General features: G+C 43.9%; 1 protein-coding gene across 1 annotated transcript; it reads right to left on the bottom strand.

The window, feature by feature from the left end:
- Positions 1 to 703: 703 nt before the first annotated feature.
- LOC125253337 lies at positions 704 to 9,767 on the bottom strand. Its single transcript, XM_048167272.1, has 2 exons — positions 7,036 to 9,767; positions 704 to 6,563 (listed from the first exon to the last, which is right to left on the bottom strand). Exon 2 carries the CDS (start codon positions 6,355 to 6,357, stop codon positions 1,231 to 1,233), a length of 5,127 nt encoding a protein of 1,708 aa, XP_048023229.1. The 5' UTR covers positions 6,358 to 6,563; positions 7,036 to 9,767; the 3' UTR covers positions 704 to 1,230.
- Positions 9,768 to 15,797: the final 6,030 nt, after the last annotated feature.

Genomic DNA, 15,797 nt, shown 5'->3' on the forward strand with positions numbered 1-15,797 from the left:
CAATTCTCTTGTGCCATAAACCACTTGGGGGAGAGAGGCATCCCGCCGCCCCATCAGCAAGAGATTTGGAGTAACTGGGTCTATGTCGGATATTTCTGATGATACATACCCAAGTGGTTTAGAATTTAGTATTCCCTCCACTTCTACCAGAACAGTAGACAGTAGGGGTGTGACGAGATCTCGTGACACGAGATCTCGCGAGACTAAACTGTGACGAGATTTCTCGTCGAGGCGAAAAGTAGTCTCGTGATGTTGCCATGACAGAGTGTTAGGATGATTAGGAAAGAATATGCCACCGCTACGTTTACATTATGCCTCCACTGTCGTTTTGCTTTGTATTTAAATAAAAAACAAACAAACGTTTAATTCAGTCGGATAACAGCCGCCACCGCTCCATATTTACAGAGTACGCGCGACCGTTGAAAGTGAAAGTAAACGCGAGCGCGCATTCAAACGTGATTTCAATTCCCCGCATTTGACAGCGGCTCCCCGATGAATACAGTTCAAATCATGTACAGTAAGGTCTGAAGAGACTGAAATCATACAGAAGAGAAGTCAGTCAGTTGAGTTAGTAGCAAAACCTTTTACAGTAGGCTACTTGAGTATTGTTTTCTTTTACTGCAGATGATAATTCAGTCTCAGAAAGTAGAACTGAATGACATTCATTAAAAGATGATTAGTTAAAACATTTCAAATACGCCTGGAGAATATTTTTTCTAGTCATGTATTTCGCCATCTTGTCTCGTCTCGTGAACTCAATCTCGAGTCTCGTCTCGTCTCGTGAGATACCAGTCTCGTCACAACCCTAGTAGACAGTACTTCCTCAGATACAACTTGATCCTTAAGTACTACTTGAAGACAGGATTTAATAGAGCGTATTTCACGCTCCCAGGCTCCACCGAAATGAGGTGCATGTGGAGGATTAAACTGAAAGGAAATACTCTGTTCACTCAGTTTTTCTTTGATTTCTGGCTCAAGTGCAGAGAAGGTTTCTTGGAGTTCTCGATTCCCACCTCTGAAATTTGTACCCTGGTCGGATATTAACTCAAAGGGTTTGCCTCCTCGGGCAACAAAGCGACGTAAAGCCATGAGAAAGGAGTCAGTATCCATATTATGCAGGAGGTCTAAGTGGATACACCTTGTGGTGAGACACTTGAAAACGATTCCCCATCGTTTTTCATGTCTTCTGCCCATTTTTACTGTAAAAGGTCCGAAGCAATCGACTCCAGTTTACCAGAAGGGAGGTTGGTATAAGCGAAGACGAGCAGCAGGGAGATCAGCCATTTTAGGGTTGACTGGATTACCGCGCCATTTCCTGCATTCTTTGCACTGGTGTTGAAGTTTCTTTATGGCTTGTCTGCCTCGGATAATCCAGTAAGTTCTTCGCAACTCCGCAAAGACACGCTCAGGACCAGGATGAAGAAGTCTGTTGTCATAGTCTTGTATTATGAGTTTAGTGATGGGGTGATCAGGTGCTAATACAATAGGATGCAAGGTATCAACATCAAGTTTCTCAGCTTTGCGAAGGCGACCTCCGACCCGAATTACTCCCAAGGTTTGATCATATTCAGGTGACAAAGTACTTAACCTACTGCTAGCACGTATAACCTTGCCATTCTGAAGTGCATGGAATTCATCAGGGAAACTATCCTGCTGCGCTTGTCTGAGAAGAAGCAGTTCAGTATCAATGCGTTGTGAGGCTGACATTGAGGGTGCTAAGGCCCCATGTACAGACTGGTAGGTAGTTTGAACCAAGTCTGACCATGTTGGGTGCTGCTCTGGATCTGGTAGGGAGGAGTGAAGAACAGCAACATGAGCACAGAAAAATGATTTTCTTAGCTCATTCTCATCAGTGGATGATAAGGTAGGTGGTGTGGGCCAGTTTTCTGGTGACTGCTGGAGGAAGTAAGGGCCCTGGTTCCACTGACATACCTGAGAGAGTTCATAGAGAGATTTCCCTCTTGTAATATCATCAGCAGGGTTTAGATCTGATTCCACATATCTCCAGTTCTCTACACTGGTCAATTCCTGTATTTCGGCAATCCGTGTGCCAACAAACACCTTGTAGTGACAGGATTCAGATTTGATCCAAGTGAGAACTGTAGTGGAGTCTGTCCAGAGAATAGTGTTATTGATGGGTAGAGTCATTTCAGTTAAGAGGAGTCTAGCCAGTTGTGCTCCGGTAAGGGCACCACACAGTTCCAGTCGGGGCATTGATAGTTGCTTTTTGGGTGCAACACGGGATCTAGCCATAACAAATGAGGTATGAATACTTCCCTCCTTGTCTTGGAGACGCAGATATGCCACTGAACCGTAAGCCCTCTCAGAAACATCACAGAACACGTGCAACTCAATCTTGTCATTGTCAGGTTCTGGACAGACTGGGAAATAGCACCTTGGCATGCCTACCATGGGAAGATACTGCAGTTCATTGGTCCACTCTTGCCATTTGCCAAGCATCTCCTTTTCAATGCAGTCATCCCAACCTCTTTTGTTTATCCACAGAGCTTGAACAAAGATTTTAGCTCGAGTGGTATAAGGCAAAATATAACCAAGAGGGTCATATTGAGAGGCTAGCACTCTATAAATATTGCGCATGGTGGGCTCCTCTGTGGGTAGTGGGCGATTTCGATAGCCAAGCTTGTCAGAGGTGCAGTGCCAAGAGAGCCCGAGTGTAGACTCTTGTGGGTCTGTCTTGTTTACAGTCAGCCATAGTTCACAGTTTTCCGACCTTGCTTCAGTTGGTAGATGAGCAATTACCTCTGGGTAGTTACTGGCCCATTGTCGTATTTCAAATCCCCCAGCAGATAGTAAAGCTCTCATCTTGTCTATGAGCTGTTTGGCCTCATCAGTTGTGGAAAGGGACTGCAAACAGTTATCCACATAGAAGGATTTCAATACTGAGTCTACTATATCTTCATTGCCTTCGCGATGGTCCATGACAAGACGCTGGAGGGCGTAGATGGCACAGCATGGACTGCATGTGGTCCCAAATGGAAGAACACGCCACTCATAGATGTCAGGATTTCTCTCCTTTTCCAGATCTCTCCACAAGAAACGTAACAAAGGCTGATCTTCTGGAAGGAGGCGCACTTGGTGAAACATTGAACGAATGTCCCCACTGATGGCCACAGGATATTGTCTGAATCTGAGAAGAACTCCCAGCAATGATGGACCCAATGTAGGTCCTGGAAGTAACTGATCATTCAGTGAAGCTTGGTGGAACTGATAAGAACAGTTGAACACAACCCTGGCTTTGTTGTTGTGATGCACAAGGTGGTGGGGAATAAACCATGACTCATCTGAACTCGTAGCCTCTTCAGGAGTGAGTTTTGTTGCATACCCTGCCTGCTCCAGTTTATGTATTTCTTTCTTGTAGACTTCTGCAAGCTCTGAATTTCGATTCAAACGGCGCTCAGTGGCCCTTAGAAGAGCCATGACTGATTCTGGACCTGCATGCAAGACCTTTGCATTCCCTTTGCGAAGAAGAGGAGTTGCATAGCGAGAGACTCCATCCACTTCTACTCTCTTTGTTTTAGTTTCCAGCATTTGAAGAGCATCTCTGTCCTGCTTGGATCGTGTCATGTCTTTCACAGGCTGAAAGGGAAGTATGTCTACTTGCCATAACTTTTCAACATGATGAGACAGATCTTGTGTGGAAGAGTGGAACAGCGAAATGTTCAGACAAGTAGTGTCCAATGGCTGGTCAAGGAATGTAGTTGGACCCTGGATGGCCCAGCCCAAACTTGTACTAACTGCAACAGGACTACCTAATGGGCCCATAAGTACTGGAGCTATCGGTGTGATGAGATCTGGGTAATCAGAACCGATAAGGAGCATAGGCTGTACATCTTTGAAAGGAATAATGGGAACGTCTCTCAGATGTACAAACTTGTGCTTTAAAATGTCCACAGGGCAGGATTGTTTGGCAATGTTCAGCTCTTGTGCAGTAAAAGCAGTATGTATCTTGTGACGAATGCTTGGATTCACAGATGCAGACACTTCAAATGAGACTGATGCACCCTTCTCCAGATCAAGGTAATGCACTGCTGTGGGGAGAACTATGGTCCTTTCAGACCCATCATCTAGAATGGCAAATGTGTCCAATGTTCTCCCTTTGCTATGGAGTCTGACCTGAACAACTTTCAACATGACTCTACCAGAGTGAGTTTCTTGATCGAGGTAAACTGTGCGGGGTACTGTATTCACAGTAAGGATGCTCTTGTTGATGTTGGATGCGGTTTCATGAAGAATTGACAAGTGTTGTTCACCACAGTTGGAACATGGCTTTTTTAAGGTGCAGTTTGCAGGCTCATGACCTCTACCACATCTCCAGCATCTGTTGTTGTCCTTTATCCATGCTGTTATTTGTGCAACATTCAGTTTACCAAATTCAGGACAAGAGTTGAGGTAATGCTGTTGGCATTTGCAGAAGGGGCAGTACGGCTTAAAGCTTTCCCGTTTCTTGACTTTTGTCTGCTCTTTCTTTGTTTGGAAAGACGAGGTAGATGAGGCAGAGGGCTTTTCTGTCGCATGATCTATGCCATAGTAGATTGTGGACTGTATCTTCGGTGGCTTCAGGGTTTTCTGTTCTCTATTCTCAGAGCGAGGTCTATCTGGACTGTAGAGATCAGCTGCTCTCCTTGATATCTGAAGCGCTTGTGATTTCCTCTCAAGCCACTCTGCAAACTCAGGAAGAGAGTAGGTTCTATCAGTCCCATTCTGGATAATGCCCTTGGTCATACAGTATTCAACAAAGCTATCTCTATGAGAGGATGGAAGCTTAGTGAGCAATCTGTCGACATGGGAACCACACATAAGCTCTGTCTTGGAAGACCCCTCTAATGTATTAAGGAGGCCAACAAGAGTACTAACTGATAATGCAAAGTCCTCAAAACCTTGAGCATCTCCTGGTTTCAGTGGAGGTGTGCGGAGAATGTTGCCGATCTCTCCCTGTACAAGTTGTCTGGGCTGTCCATAGCGCTGTTGCAAAGCTTGCATGGCTCTTGTATAAGGCATGGGGTCATACATGTATCTCTTAGCTATCTGAAAGGCAGCTGGTAATTTGAGATGATCAAGTAACACTTGGAATTTATAGTCCTCCGTTAAATGGAGATGTGGGCCCAGAATGCCATCAAGTCCCTTTTTTAACAGAGCAAAATCACTCTCCTTCCCAGTGGTGAAATGAATGAGCTTAGGTTTAGGTATTCCATAAGAGGAAGCGATAGCCATCTCCACCATGCTTGGAACTTGTACTGGCTGTACAGTGGAAGGGAAAGGTGCAGAATATGATTGTGGCTGAGGTATTGCGTCTAGGAGTCTGGTAGGTCTATAACCCTGTGTGTAGGGATCTGAATAATTTACAGATTGCAGTGCAGGAGGTTCTGAGAACTGAGACATCAGAGGCTGTGCTGGAGCAAATGCTGGAAATGACTGTGTGAACTGTGGTTGTACGTAATTGGGATTCACAGTGTTGCTCTGCACAGGTGTCATCGAAGGTGCATAAACTGGTGGTTTGCTAGGTACAGTTCGGTACACCATAGACGTAGATGATGTCATTGGAGGTACACGTTGTTGTGCAAAGGATGGGACTTGTGGCTGATATGTCTGCTGACGATCACCAGTCTGTTGATAAACGTATGGCTGATGTATCATACCTGCTGGAGCAGACTCTGGGCGTGGCTCATGTCGTGCTACATGACGTTCAGTAATAGGGACAGATGCTGGACGAGACAAGGGCTGTTGAGATTGAGGTAATAACCCTTGTGGCAGCTGGACTGGAGGCTGACTCTGTAGCTGAGGTATTGCTGTGGTTGATGAGCGTGCAGGTATTATTTGAGAAGAGTACTTTAATACTTCAATGTTATCAGGGCTTTGAGAACCTGGTCTTGTGTCTGCATAGATAAGAGGCAAGCTGGCACTACGTTGCTGGATGGACTGCTGTTGACTGCTTAAGTGAGGGACTGACTTTTGATGTCCAGCACCTGCGGCATGGTAGTAGTCCTGATGCATGCGTGGTGAACCTTTGCCTTGCTCGATAGACATTTGTAATGTGCTTTGTAATTCCCTGATTTGCTCTTGAACGTTCCAAACACACTCCTCCACTCTACGTAACCTTGTAGTCTCAGCATATTGCTCAGTCCAACGTCTCTCAGGAGTAGAAGTTCGATAGTCCACATCGGTAGCAGAGACAGTCTCACTAATATGCATATGCTGTAAATCCTCTTGCAAAGAGGGTGGAACGAGCTGCCGTGGTTGGGAAGTAAGTACAAAGTCCTCCAGATGTCCAGGAATTCGACGGATCCTGCTAGGACGGAGACCCTGTTGTTCTTCAGTGTAATCCTGTGATGCTGCCATGAGGATGAGATGTTGAATCCGGCTCGAAGGACCACTTTGTTAAAGATGTATGTGCGTGGATGCACTGGCTTGCCAACATCTAATCCTCAACCTCGATCAGAAGGTTTATAGGCAAAGTTCAAGACAGCTTCTGTTCTCAAGCATTGATTTATTCCAATAATCCAGCAGTTTGGGTTTGATACAGTTTGTGTGTAAGTGTGTGGTTTCTGAAATAAAACAACAATAATAAATTAAATAAACTTCTCAAATATCAAGTGCAATGCTTACAAATATACATCACAATAAATAAAGCAACACTGAATTGGGAATACAGACTGAAATTAAACTAATGCCCACTAGGTGGACCTCTTGCTCCAGTTATAGAGCAACTGCTGCGTCATCATGTCGTGCTGAACACAACCAAATAAGCCTACTCGTTAAACATCATTTAAACAACACAATCGAACTGTAATACTAATATAATATCAGCACAAATATTCCAGCGATGCATTTCAGCATTATTAGTATAGGTATTTAAAGGAAACACAGAACTTTATCACATATTTGTCTGTCTGTTAATCGAAACTATTCTTAGCACGTGCATAAATATCACGGCAAAAACAATATAGCATTGAATATGCATACAAACGTCTATATACATACATATTCAAATGGCAATGTATATTAATGTAAACTTACGTTGTCAAGAACGCACACACATCAAACAAACTATGATCTGTCTCGTTGCAGCAGCAGAGCAGTCTTTAACTGAACTTGTTTGGGCATGTCCCTGACTCCGCCCACATGTGATGTCACTAACGAATTCAAAATAAGAGTTCAACAGGGATTTTATACATGTCTGTTTGTTTTTGCACCATGTTCTGTTTGTCACGTCCTCCGTTTAGTTTTCCCGCCATTAGTTAGTTGTCTTGGTTTCTGATTTGATTAGTGTCCTTGTTTCAGATGTGTCTTAAGTGTATAAGTATTCCTTGGTTTGTTCACTCTTTGTCCTGTCACTGTTGTATTTTGGGTGTTTACCTGCCCTTTGAGTTATTATTAAACCTTTTTGAGTTCTTTTGGAAACCTGCTTCTCCTGTCTTCTTCCTTCTGCGGTCACACACCGTTACAGTCATGCAGCATATTTGAATTCTACTACAGCTCACTGTTACAGATACCAATAAGCCGATAATATTTTTTTTTTTTAGCTTATAATAACCAAAATTCAAATTCTATACTATTTTGTTAAACAAATGAAACACCTGTAGCACTTAAATGCTACAAGTTAATTTAGGCATCACATCATTATAAATGTACAGTATGAAAAGTATATTCACTTTGGAATTTGATAAAGGTTACATTTAACAGTGTTATTTTTGTTTTAAAGTATAAAAGTAGTGAAATGTATTTTTAAAGGTTTTTTTTTTTTAATTTGTGTTAGATGACACAAAGGAAATCTAAATGTAAAAACAGAGGAAATGAACATGCACAGTTAAATATTATTCACAATATTAATTATATACTCATACTCTAGGAAAGGGTATGGTTTAGGATTAGTTACATATGTATTAAAATTATGCATAAGGTTAGTGACAGATTTGGTGGTCTGGTTAAGTTTAATTGTGGGTTAAGGTGAAAGGAAGTGTCAACAGTGTAATTATAGATGTCATTACAGAAATTAATTACAATTGTAATTACATGCAGACTATATATTTTTTTAAATATAAGTACAATGTAAAAACATATGTACACAATAAGTGCATTGTTTCAAATTATTAATTTAAATATTAGTACATAGTAGTTAAAGACACTTAATATAAAGTGGGACCGGTGATTACATACTATAAAATCACCCCCAAGATATTCCAGTCTCAAGACTCAAATCTTTCCTACAATGTAGGCCAATAGGATTTTTCATTATCTGTCAGGTGAAAAAGACTTTCAGGAACAGTCTCATCACTTAAAAAAGTAACAGAGCAACAGAACACCCCTCTCCTTAACAAGCTGCACAATGTGAGGTATCATTCATGTCTACAGCACAAAGTGGATAGCAACAGTAATTATAATGTATGTCTTAATGCTGACATTTTTCCTGATCATATCTCCCCATGCCTCAGTGGTCAAACTCACACCATTGGTCCAGTCAATTGCTTTGTCGGGCTAGACTGGATGCTTAAACAATTTATCGATGTCATCTATAGTAGCAATGACATCAGTTTGCATGATAATGGCCTAAGCAGGCCATGACTTAATGTTTAGAGAAAGAATAAGACGAGGTCAAACCCGGCAATTCAGTGCAGGAGAAGAAAATCATTGCCAACAGAGTTTCAGATAAACAAAAGTCTAATATGTTTTCAATTTACATAGGATAAATTAAAAGAGTACTACATTGGCTATTGGCACTCTTGAACTCTTGCGGAGGATTTACTGTTGTGCGTCAGAGTGGACGCCACACTTTTTGTCACTCCATGTTTACAGCTTGACAGATTCTGTTTGCAGAAGGTGCTGTGAATGGCAGAATTGAAACGTTGTGTTTACGTAAACAGCATGACAAGAGTTGGACCGGGCCATACGTCTGTGATGACGAGACAGGCTTTCTGGGATACGTCCTTACAATACGCCTCACTGCTGCCCAGCTAGTTGAGTCTGTTTGTTTTGTGTGTGTGAGTGTGTGTATTTTGCTTTATTGCTGTTCTCTTTTCCCCAAGGATACCAAGACTATGAGCTTCATTCTTGGCAAATTTTTCCCACATGCGACGGCCAACTGTGCGTTATTATATTTTTTTAAATGCCATGCATTCTTCAAATGTATTTAGGGTGTTCTGCATATTGTGCATACTGCATGAAAATAGCAGGTGTTGTTGTCGCAGGTGTGGTACAAGAGCCGAAGTTTTACGGGCCATGAACTGCACAGTGATTCAAGTGGGCAAAAATATTATTGCAGTAATTAACAAATGACTTTCCTCTGCTTGTCTGATGGTATTTCCATAGTGATCTCATGTTTGTTTTCAAGGGACACTGACATCAGCTTGCAACAGACATTACACTGGAGCATCTGCCATAAAAATCCACAAGCCATTTATCAGCATAATGAAAAGCTGAATCACTGAAGCAATAAGGAAAGGCTATTAGAAATACATTTGTCCTGTGTGAACAGATTTGTAGAAACATGGTTGTAACATGGTTTAGAAACTCTAAACAATTAAAGGCAAATCATTTGAATAGTCTTTCAGCTGTAGCATTATGAATCATTTAACCCTATAAAGCCTACTGTATCTTATTTCATACACAAATTTCTAAGGCTTCTAAATTATCTAAATTATCAAAACTTCGCTGAAACACAATCTACTGCACGCCTTTTGCCCTCTGATTGATAGTATATACTTTTTTTTTTAAAGTGATTGAGTTTCTTCAGAAAATTTGGACTAAACCGCTCAATTCATATGGATTAGTTTTACGATCTCTTTATGAACTTTTTGAAACATCAAAGTGGTAGTTGCGTAGCTGTCAATGGAGGGACGGAAATCGTTCTGATTTTATTATAATTTATTATTATTATTTATTATTATTATTATTTACTTTATTTTAAGATCTTTTTTTGTGTTCTGAACATGAACAAAAGTCTTACGGGTTTGGAACACATGAAGGTGAGTAATTGATGACAGAATTTTTATTTTTTGATGAATTAACCTTTAAAAGTTGGTTCAGTCAATGCGCATGTGCAGTCCTAAGCGTGCAGCTCAGGACCATAGATATATATATGTATATCTGCCATCCTGGAATGGTCAGTGTTTCATCCCTCACAATAAAAATCAATGAGTTTTCCAAGATCCTACAATATTGCAAAGACTCTGGTTGTAAAAACCGCAAGGATTTAAATTCCTAAAGAAATGGGATAACCTTTCACAGGTGAGAATGTGTTGGTTTATGTTTTTATATGTATTAACTCAATATTAAACTATTAAACTATGGTAACTTTTTAATGTTGTGTTAGCTAATGTCTTTGTTTGTATACCGCCGTGTACTCGCTTCATTGCAAGCGGCAACCCACACAGTAAGTGTGTTAAATGTTTGGATTTTTCGCACACGCGTGAGGCTGTTCATAGCGCTTCTGTTTGTAAATTCTGTGAAAATCTCCTTCTCAAAACTCTCCGTTCTAGACTCGCAGTTTTTGAGAAGGAGTCATCCCTTTTTCTCCATTGCGCTCCCGAAGCTGCCAAGGCCTCACATGAATCCAAGAACTGGGGTTCAGATGTAGAGCTCAAGGACATGGAGAGCGAGCAGACAGGCCTCGCCCTTTCTCTCCCTCCCTCTACTGAGCACACACGCGGGGTTTTGCCGGTCGAATTCTCGCATGATTATCTGTACCTTAGCCCGAAGGCACGTGAGACGATTTCCTTCAGGCTATATGATGTTATTTACACCGCAACGTCCGACTCTGAGGATTTCGGGCCTGCGTCAGCTGACGCTCTCCCGCCTGGCAGCCAGAAAGCGCGGCCTTCCGCAGCCTACTCAGAGCTTATCGATGTACTTTTGCGCGCTACAGAGATGCTCGTTATTGATTGGCCTGACAAGCCCCGCAAATCTCAGTCATCTAAACTAGATGAGAGGTTTTTGAGCAGCCCCAATTCTAGGCCAGGACGGAGAAAGCTGCCCTTTTTCAGTGATCTGCATAGTGAGATTTCCAGATCCTGGAAGCAGCCGTTTTCCGCCCGCTTGACTTAATGAGGCAGCCACTTATTTCACCAACCTTGTTGGTTCTGTGGAGCAGGGCTATACTGCCATTCCAGTGATTGAAGACATGCTGGCTACACACCTCTCTCCATCTTCGACTCCTTCTTGGAAGTCCCGCCCCCTCCTTCCATCTAAACCATGCAGGACTACTTCCGCCCTTATTGGAAAGTCTTACATGGCAGCCGCAGGCATGGCCCTTCATACAATGGCCATTCTCCAAGCTTACCAGGCGGATGTTTTGAAAGAAATGGACAAGGGTGATGGTCTGATGCCGGAAGTGGTCAAGGAGCTCCGCAGAGCCACAGATTTGGCCTTAAGAACCGCCAAACATACTGCGCATGCTATAGGGCGCTCCATGGTGGGCTTGGCGGCTGCAGAGTGCCACCTATGGCTCAATCTTACGGAAATCTGTGATAAGGAGAAGGTGTTTTTCATGGATGCCCCTATCTCTAAGTCTGGTTGTCTGGTTTGTTCAGGGAGGCGGTCAACACAGTAGTTGACAAATTTTGGGTCGCAGTTTATGCCCAGGAGAGTTAGGGACTCTTCTATCCCCTCCTCTTCTCTACCCAGAGAGTGCTCCTCGCATAAGAAGGAGTCCGCCAGTAGGAGAAGTGACCCAGTTCATCCCCTACCGACTACGGTTTGAGGAGCCTGTGGTGACCCATTGCCCCACCAGTGATCCCATAGGCATCTTGAGCTGAAGCGGCCCAGCAAGCCCTCTGGTCCATCTCCTTTAGTTGCTCCTGACCCTCACGTCAGAAAGGGAAGAGCTTCCCCTGCCTTCCGAGGTTGGGTCAGACCGTGCAAACGTTTCTGCCCACCTCTCATTCGCTCTCCTCATCCTGCTCTGTCGTATCCACCGCCCAGCGCGTTTCGGTGTGCAGCGTTCGATCAGCCTCACCCCTTTTCGTCACGGGAGATAGGAGACGCCCTAAGCTTTCTCCCCTCACGGCCGATTTGTGTGTCGCCTGCTGCTCGCGTAATCGGAGACACGTGCAGTTTTCTCCAGGAGCCAGCAGACCCCATATCAGTCACAGAGGCTCTAGGGCCTCTCGTCCCGCGCCAGGACACTGGGCGTTCTCCTTCATGGTCAACCATGCTTGGACCAGTTCGACACTCTAATGCAGGTATGTCCTCTACATTGTGACACACTGCTTCCTCTATCACATTTCTTCCACGAATGGAGGCGTCTGCCAGGGGTATCGCCTTGGATTCTAAAAACAGTGCCGTTCAGTTACACACTCCAGTTCTGTCGAGGTTCTTCCCTTTGGCCTGGCCTTAGCACCCAGGATATTCACGAAAAGTAAGGATGCTGCTCTGGCCCCATTGAGGCTCCAGGGCATCCGTATACTCAGTTACCTGGAAGATTGGCTCATTTTAGCCCACTCCAGGGAATTAGTGACTCGCCACAGAGATGTCGTCCTTCACCACATCCGGTCTCTCGACCTCAGACTGAACAATGAAAAGAGTGTTCTCGCCCCATCTCAACAGGCTGTGTTCTTAGGGGTTCACCGTGTTTCCGTTCAGATGCAGGCCCGCCTGGCTCCTGCCTGGATTTCCAGTCTTGTTACATGTTTGGCCCGCTTCAGGCTAGGCCATCATGTCTCTGTAAGCACCTGTCGCAGGCTCCTGGGCCTCATGGCCGCAGCATACCCTGTGCTGCCCCTAGGATTGCTTCACATGAGACCGTTTCTTTGGTGGATGAAGCTCTTAGGGGTCTGATCGACAGGACCGGCCTTTCACCTGCTGAAAGTGTCGCACTTTTGTTTCTGCGCCCTTTCGATATGGCAGGACCCACTCTTTCTTCAAAAAGGAGTCAACATGGGTGCTGTTTTCAGTCAGCAAATGATCACAATGGACGCCTCTCTGACCGGCTAGGGCACGGACTTTGAGGGCAGGCCAGCACGTGGAGTGTGGACGGGAGAGTTCCTCTCTTGGCACATAAACAGCTTGGAGCTCAGGGCTGTATCCCTGGCCCTGCTGCACTTTCTCCCCTTTCTCAGGGGACACCACATCATTGTCAGGATGGACAACATGGTTGTGGTATCTCACATAAATCGCCAAGGGGGCTCGCAATCACGCACCCTGGACAGGTATGCGCATCATCTCCTCCTTTGGGCTCAAGACAAACTCCTCTCCCTGAGAGCGGTTCATGTACCCGGGACCCTGAACCTCATGGCAGATTTTCTGTCAAGGCAGAAACTCCGATTGGGGGAATGGATGGTAAACTCTCAAACAGTAGCCTGGATTTGGGAAGTGTTTGGCAGAGCGGAGGTGGACCTCTTTGTGTCACAGAAGTCATCTCAATTCCCGCTTTGGTTCTCCCTGAGCCCCCCAGCACCTCTGGGCATAGATGCATTCACTCACTCATGGCCAAGACTGAAACTCTATGCATTCCTGCCTGTCAAGCTGATCCCGGCTGTTCTGTGCAGGGTGAGGGAGAGCAGGGTCCATCTCCTACTTGTAGCCCCATTCTGGCCGTCCCAGACATGGTTCTCGGAGCTGATTCTTCTTCTGGACTACCTTCCATGGGAGATCCCGATCAGACAAGACCTGCTGTCTCAGCTTCAGGGCAAGATATGGCATCCTTGTCCCGAGATTTGGACGCTGTGGGTATGGCCCATCAAAGGCCGCCAGCTTTAATCTCTAGTCTTCCTGCCGATGTCCAGGAGACCATCGCGAGAGCGAGAGCTTTTTCCACAAGAAGGTTGCATTCCTTCAAGTGGAGGGTTTTTGAGTCTTGGTGTTCATGTCAACTGGATCCAGTCAACTGCCCTGTGGGTTCAGTGCTGGAGTTCCTGCAAGAAAAATTTGCTGCGGGGGCAGCTGCTACTACTCAGAGTCAGCTCCAGAGCGGATTCTGACTCTAATTTCTTTAAAGCATTGCAAGCTCTCTCTGTTAGAAAGGCATTTATGGACTTCACCCCTGGTCTAGTTAAGGTAACCTTAAGACCCAGGCCAGGATATGTGCCTGAGGTCTTGTCTACACCATTTCGCTCTCAAGTTATCACCCTTCACTCAATCCATCCTCCTCCTTTTGCCTCTGATGAGGATGAAAAACTTCACTTGCTCTGCCCTGTCCGAGCTCTGAAGTCTTATGTAGATCACTCTAGCGGTTGAAGAAGAACGAAGCAGCTTTTGGTATGTTTTGGTGCTGGCTGCCGTGGGCTTGCTGCATCAAATCAGAGAATGTCTCACTGGGTTACAGAGGCTATTTCAATGGCATATGAGGTGCGTGGTCTGTCTTCACCTCTCAGCATTCGGGCACATTCCACCAGAAGTATGGCTTCCTCTCAAGCTCTTTTTAGAGGAGTCCTCCTGGTGTGCACAAATAGTCGAATATTCGACCTGTAATTAACATTCGAAAAATACTATTTGATTTTTACTATGTTGCTTTGCTGGACATAAATGCAGTAAATCCATGATAAATCCTAAGCACTAAAACTCGCAGTTATAACTAAATGCACCTGGAGGCGCTGTGGAGTGTGTTTAACAAGTTCATTTTATTTGATCATCAAATAAGGTTGTCGTCTGCCTCGCGAAGTTTGGAATTACTTGGATGAAAACGATCTTACAAAATGTAATTACTTTTTATCAAATGAATTAATGAAACCGAGTAATCAAAATATCACCACCATAATGAGAAAGCACATGAAATCAAAACACCAGTCGAATGAGGAAAGACAGCTGTCCATCACTGCATTCAAGACAGGTAAGTGCAGCTGTACCCCAAGTGAGCCGGGAAGATAACTTATTTGATGGCAAAATGATTTTGAGACATGATGCTTCCTTTATGTTTCGTCAAGGGAGACATATTTACAAAGAGAAAACACAAAGTGCTACTGTTAGAAACTTAGCTTAACATACAGTTATATATATTATCATTATCTTTGTTTCGTCAACGCAGCTCGTTTTCTTACCCGAGCATGTGGATATTGTTTTTCTAAACATGAACATGTGAAACAATATGAACACGATAACCATATGCTAACTCCAATATATTATGTACGTTTTGTATAATAACTGGCGCTGTCTGCTTTATTAGCGTTTTTCCCGTTCGCGCTACTTGAGTTTAAATGCTTTTGTTCTTTATATTGTTTTGTTTGCATGTATTGTCTAATGCTTTGAACTAAAAGAAATGTAAGCTTATGTATAGCTTGTTGTGTATATTACCTAATCGTAAGCTTGTTTAGAAATGAAACCTTCATGAATAAAAAATAAATAAATAAACAATAATCGTTTAACCTCATTTAAATAAACGAATAAACGAATATTCGAATATTCGTTTTTGTTTTTTTACGGGCCCAAATATTCAAATACAATATTTTGGAAAAATGCCCATCCCTACTCCCTGCACATGTTTGTTAAATTTTATAGTTTGGATCTAGATATGGCTTCGAGTTCCCAGGTTCTCTCTGTTTAAACCGGTCATGGTTGCTATCTGGTTTTTCATCGAGCCAGATACGGCAGCGCTTTAGCTTGGTGTGTTTGGTATATCGTTCCCATTGCGTCATAGCTACGCAGCATCAAGTGAACCTATGAAAGAGAACGTCTCGGGTTACTGGCATAACTTATGTTCTCTGAATAGGGAACGAGATGCTGCGTCCGCTGCCAAGCACCTCGCGCTGCCGACAAGTGGCCTTTTTCGGCAGAGAAATCTGAGGAGCAGATGGCGTGTTCGTCAGTGTAGGATGGTGACGTAAGAGTGTCGGGGCGGTGCCCGTGCCATC

This window comes from Megalobrama amblycephala, linkage group LG18 (assembly GCF_018812025.1).
Source record: "Megalobrama amblycephala isolate DHTTF-2021 linkage group LG18, ASM1881202v1, whole genome shotgun sequence".
In the NCBI taxonomy this organism is placed as follows: domain Eukaryota; kingdom Metazoa; phylum Chordata; class Actinopteri; order Cypriniformes; family Xenocyprididae; genus Megalobrama; species Megalobrama amblycephala.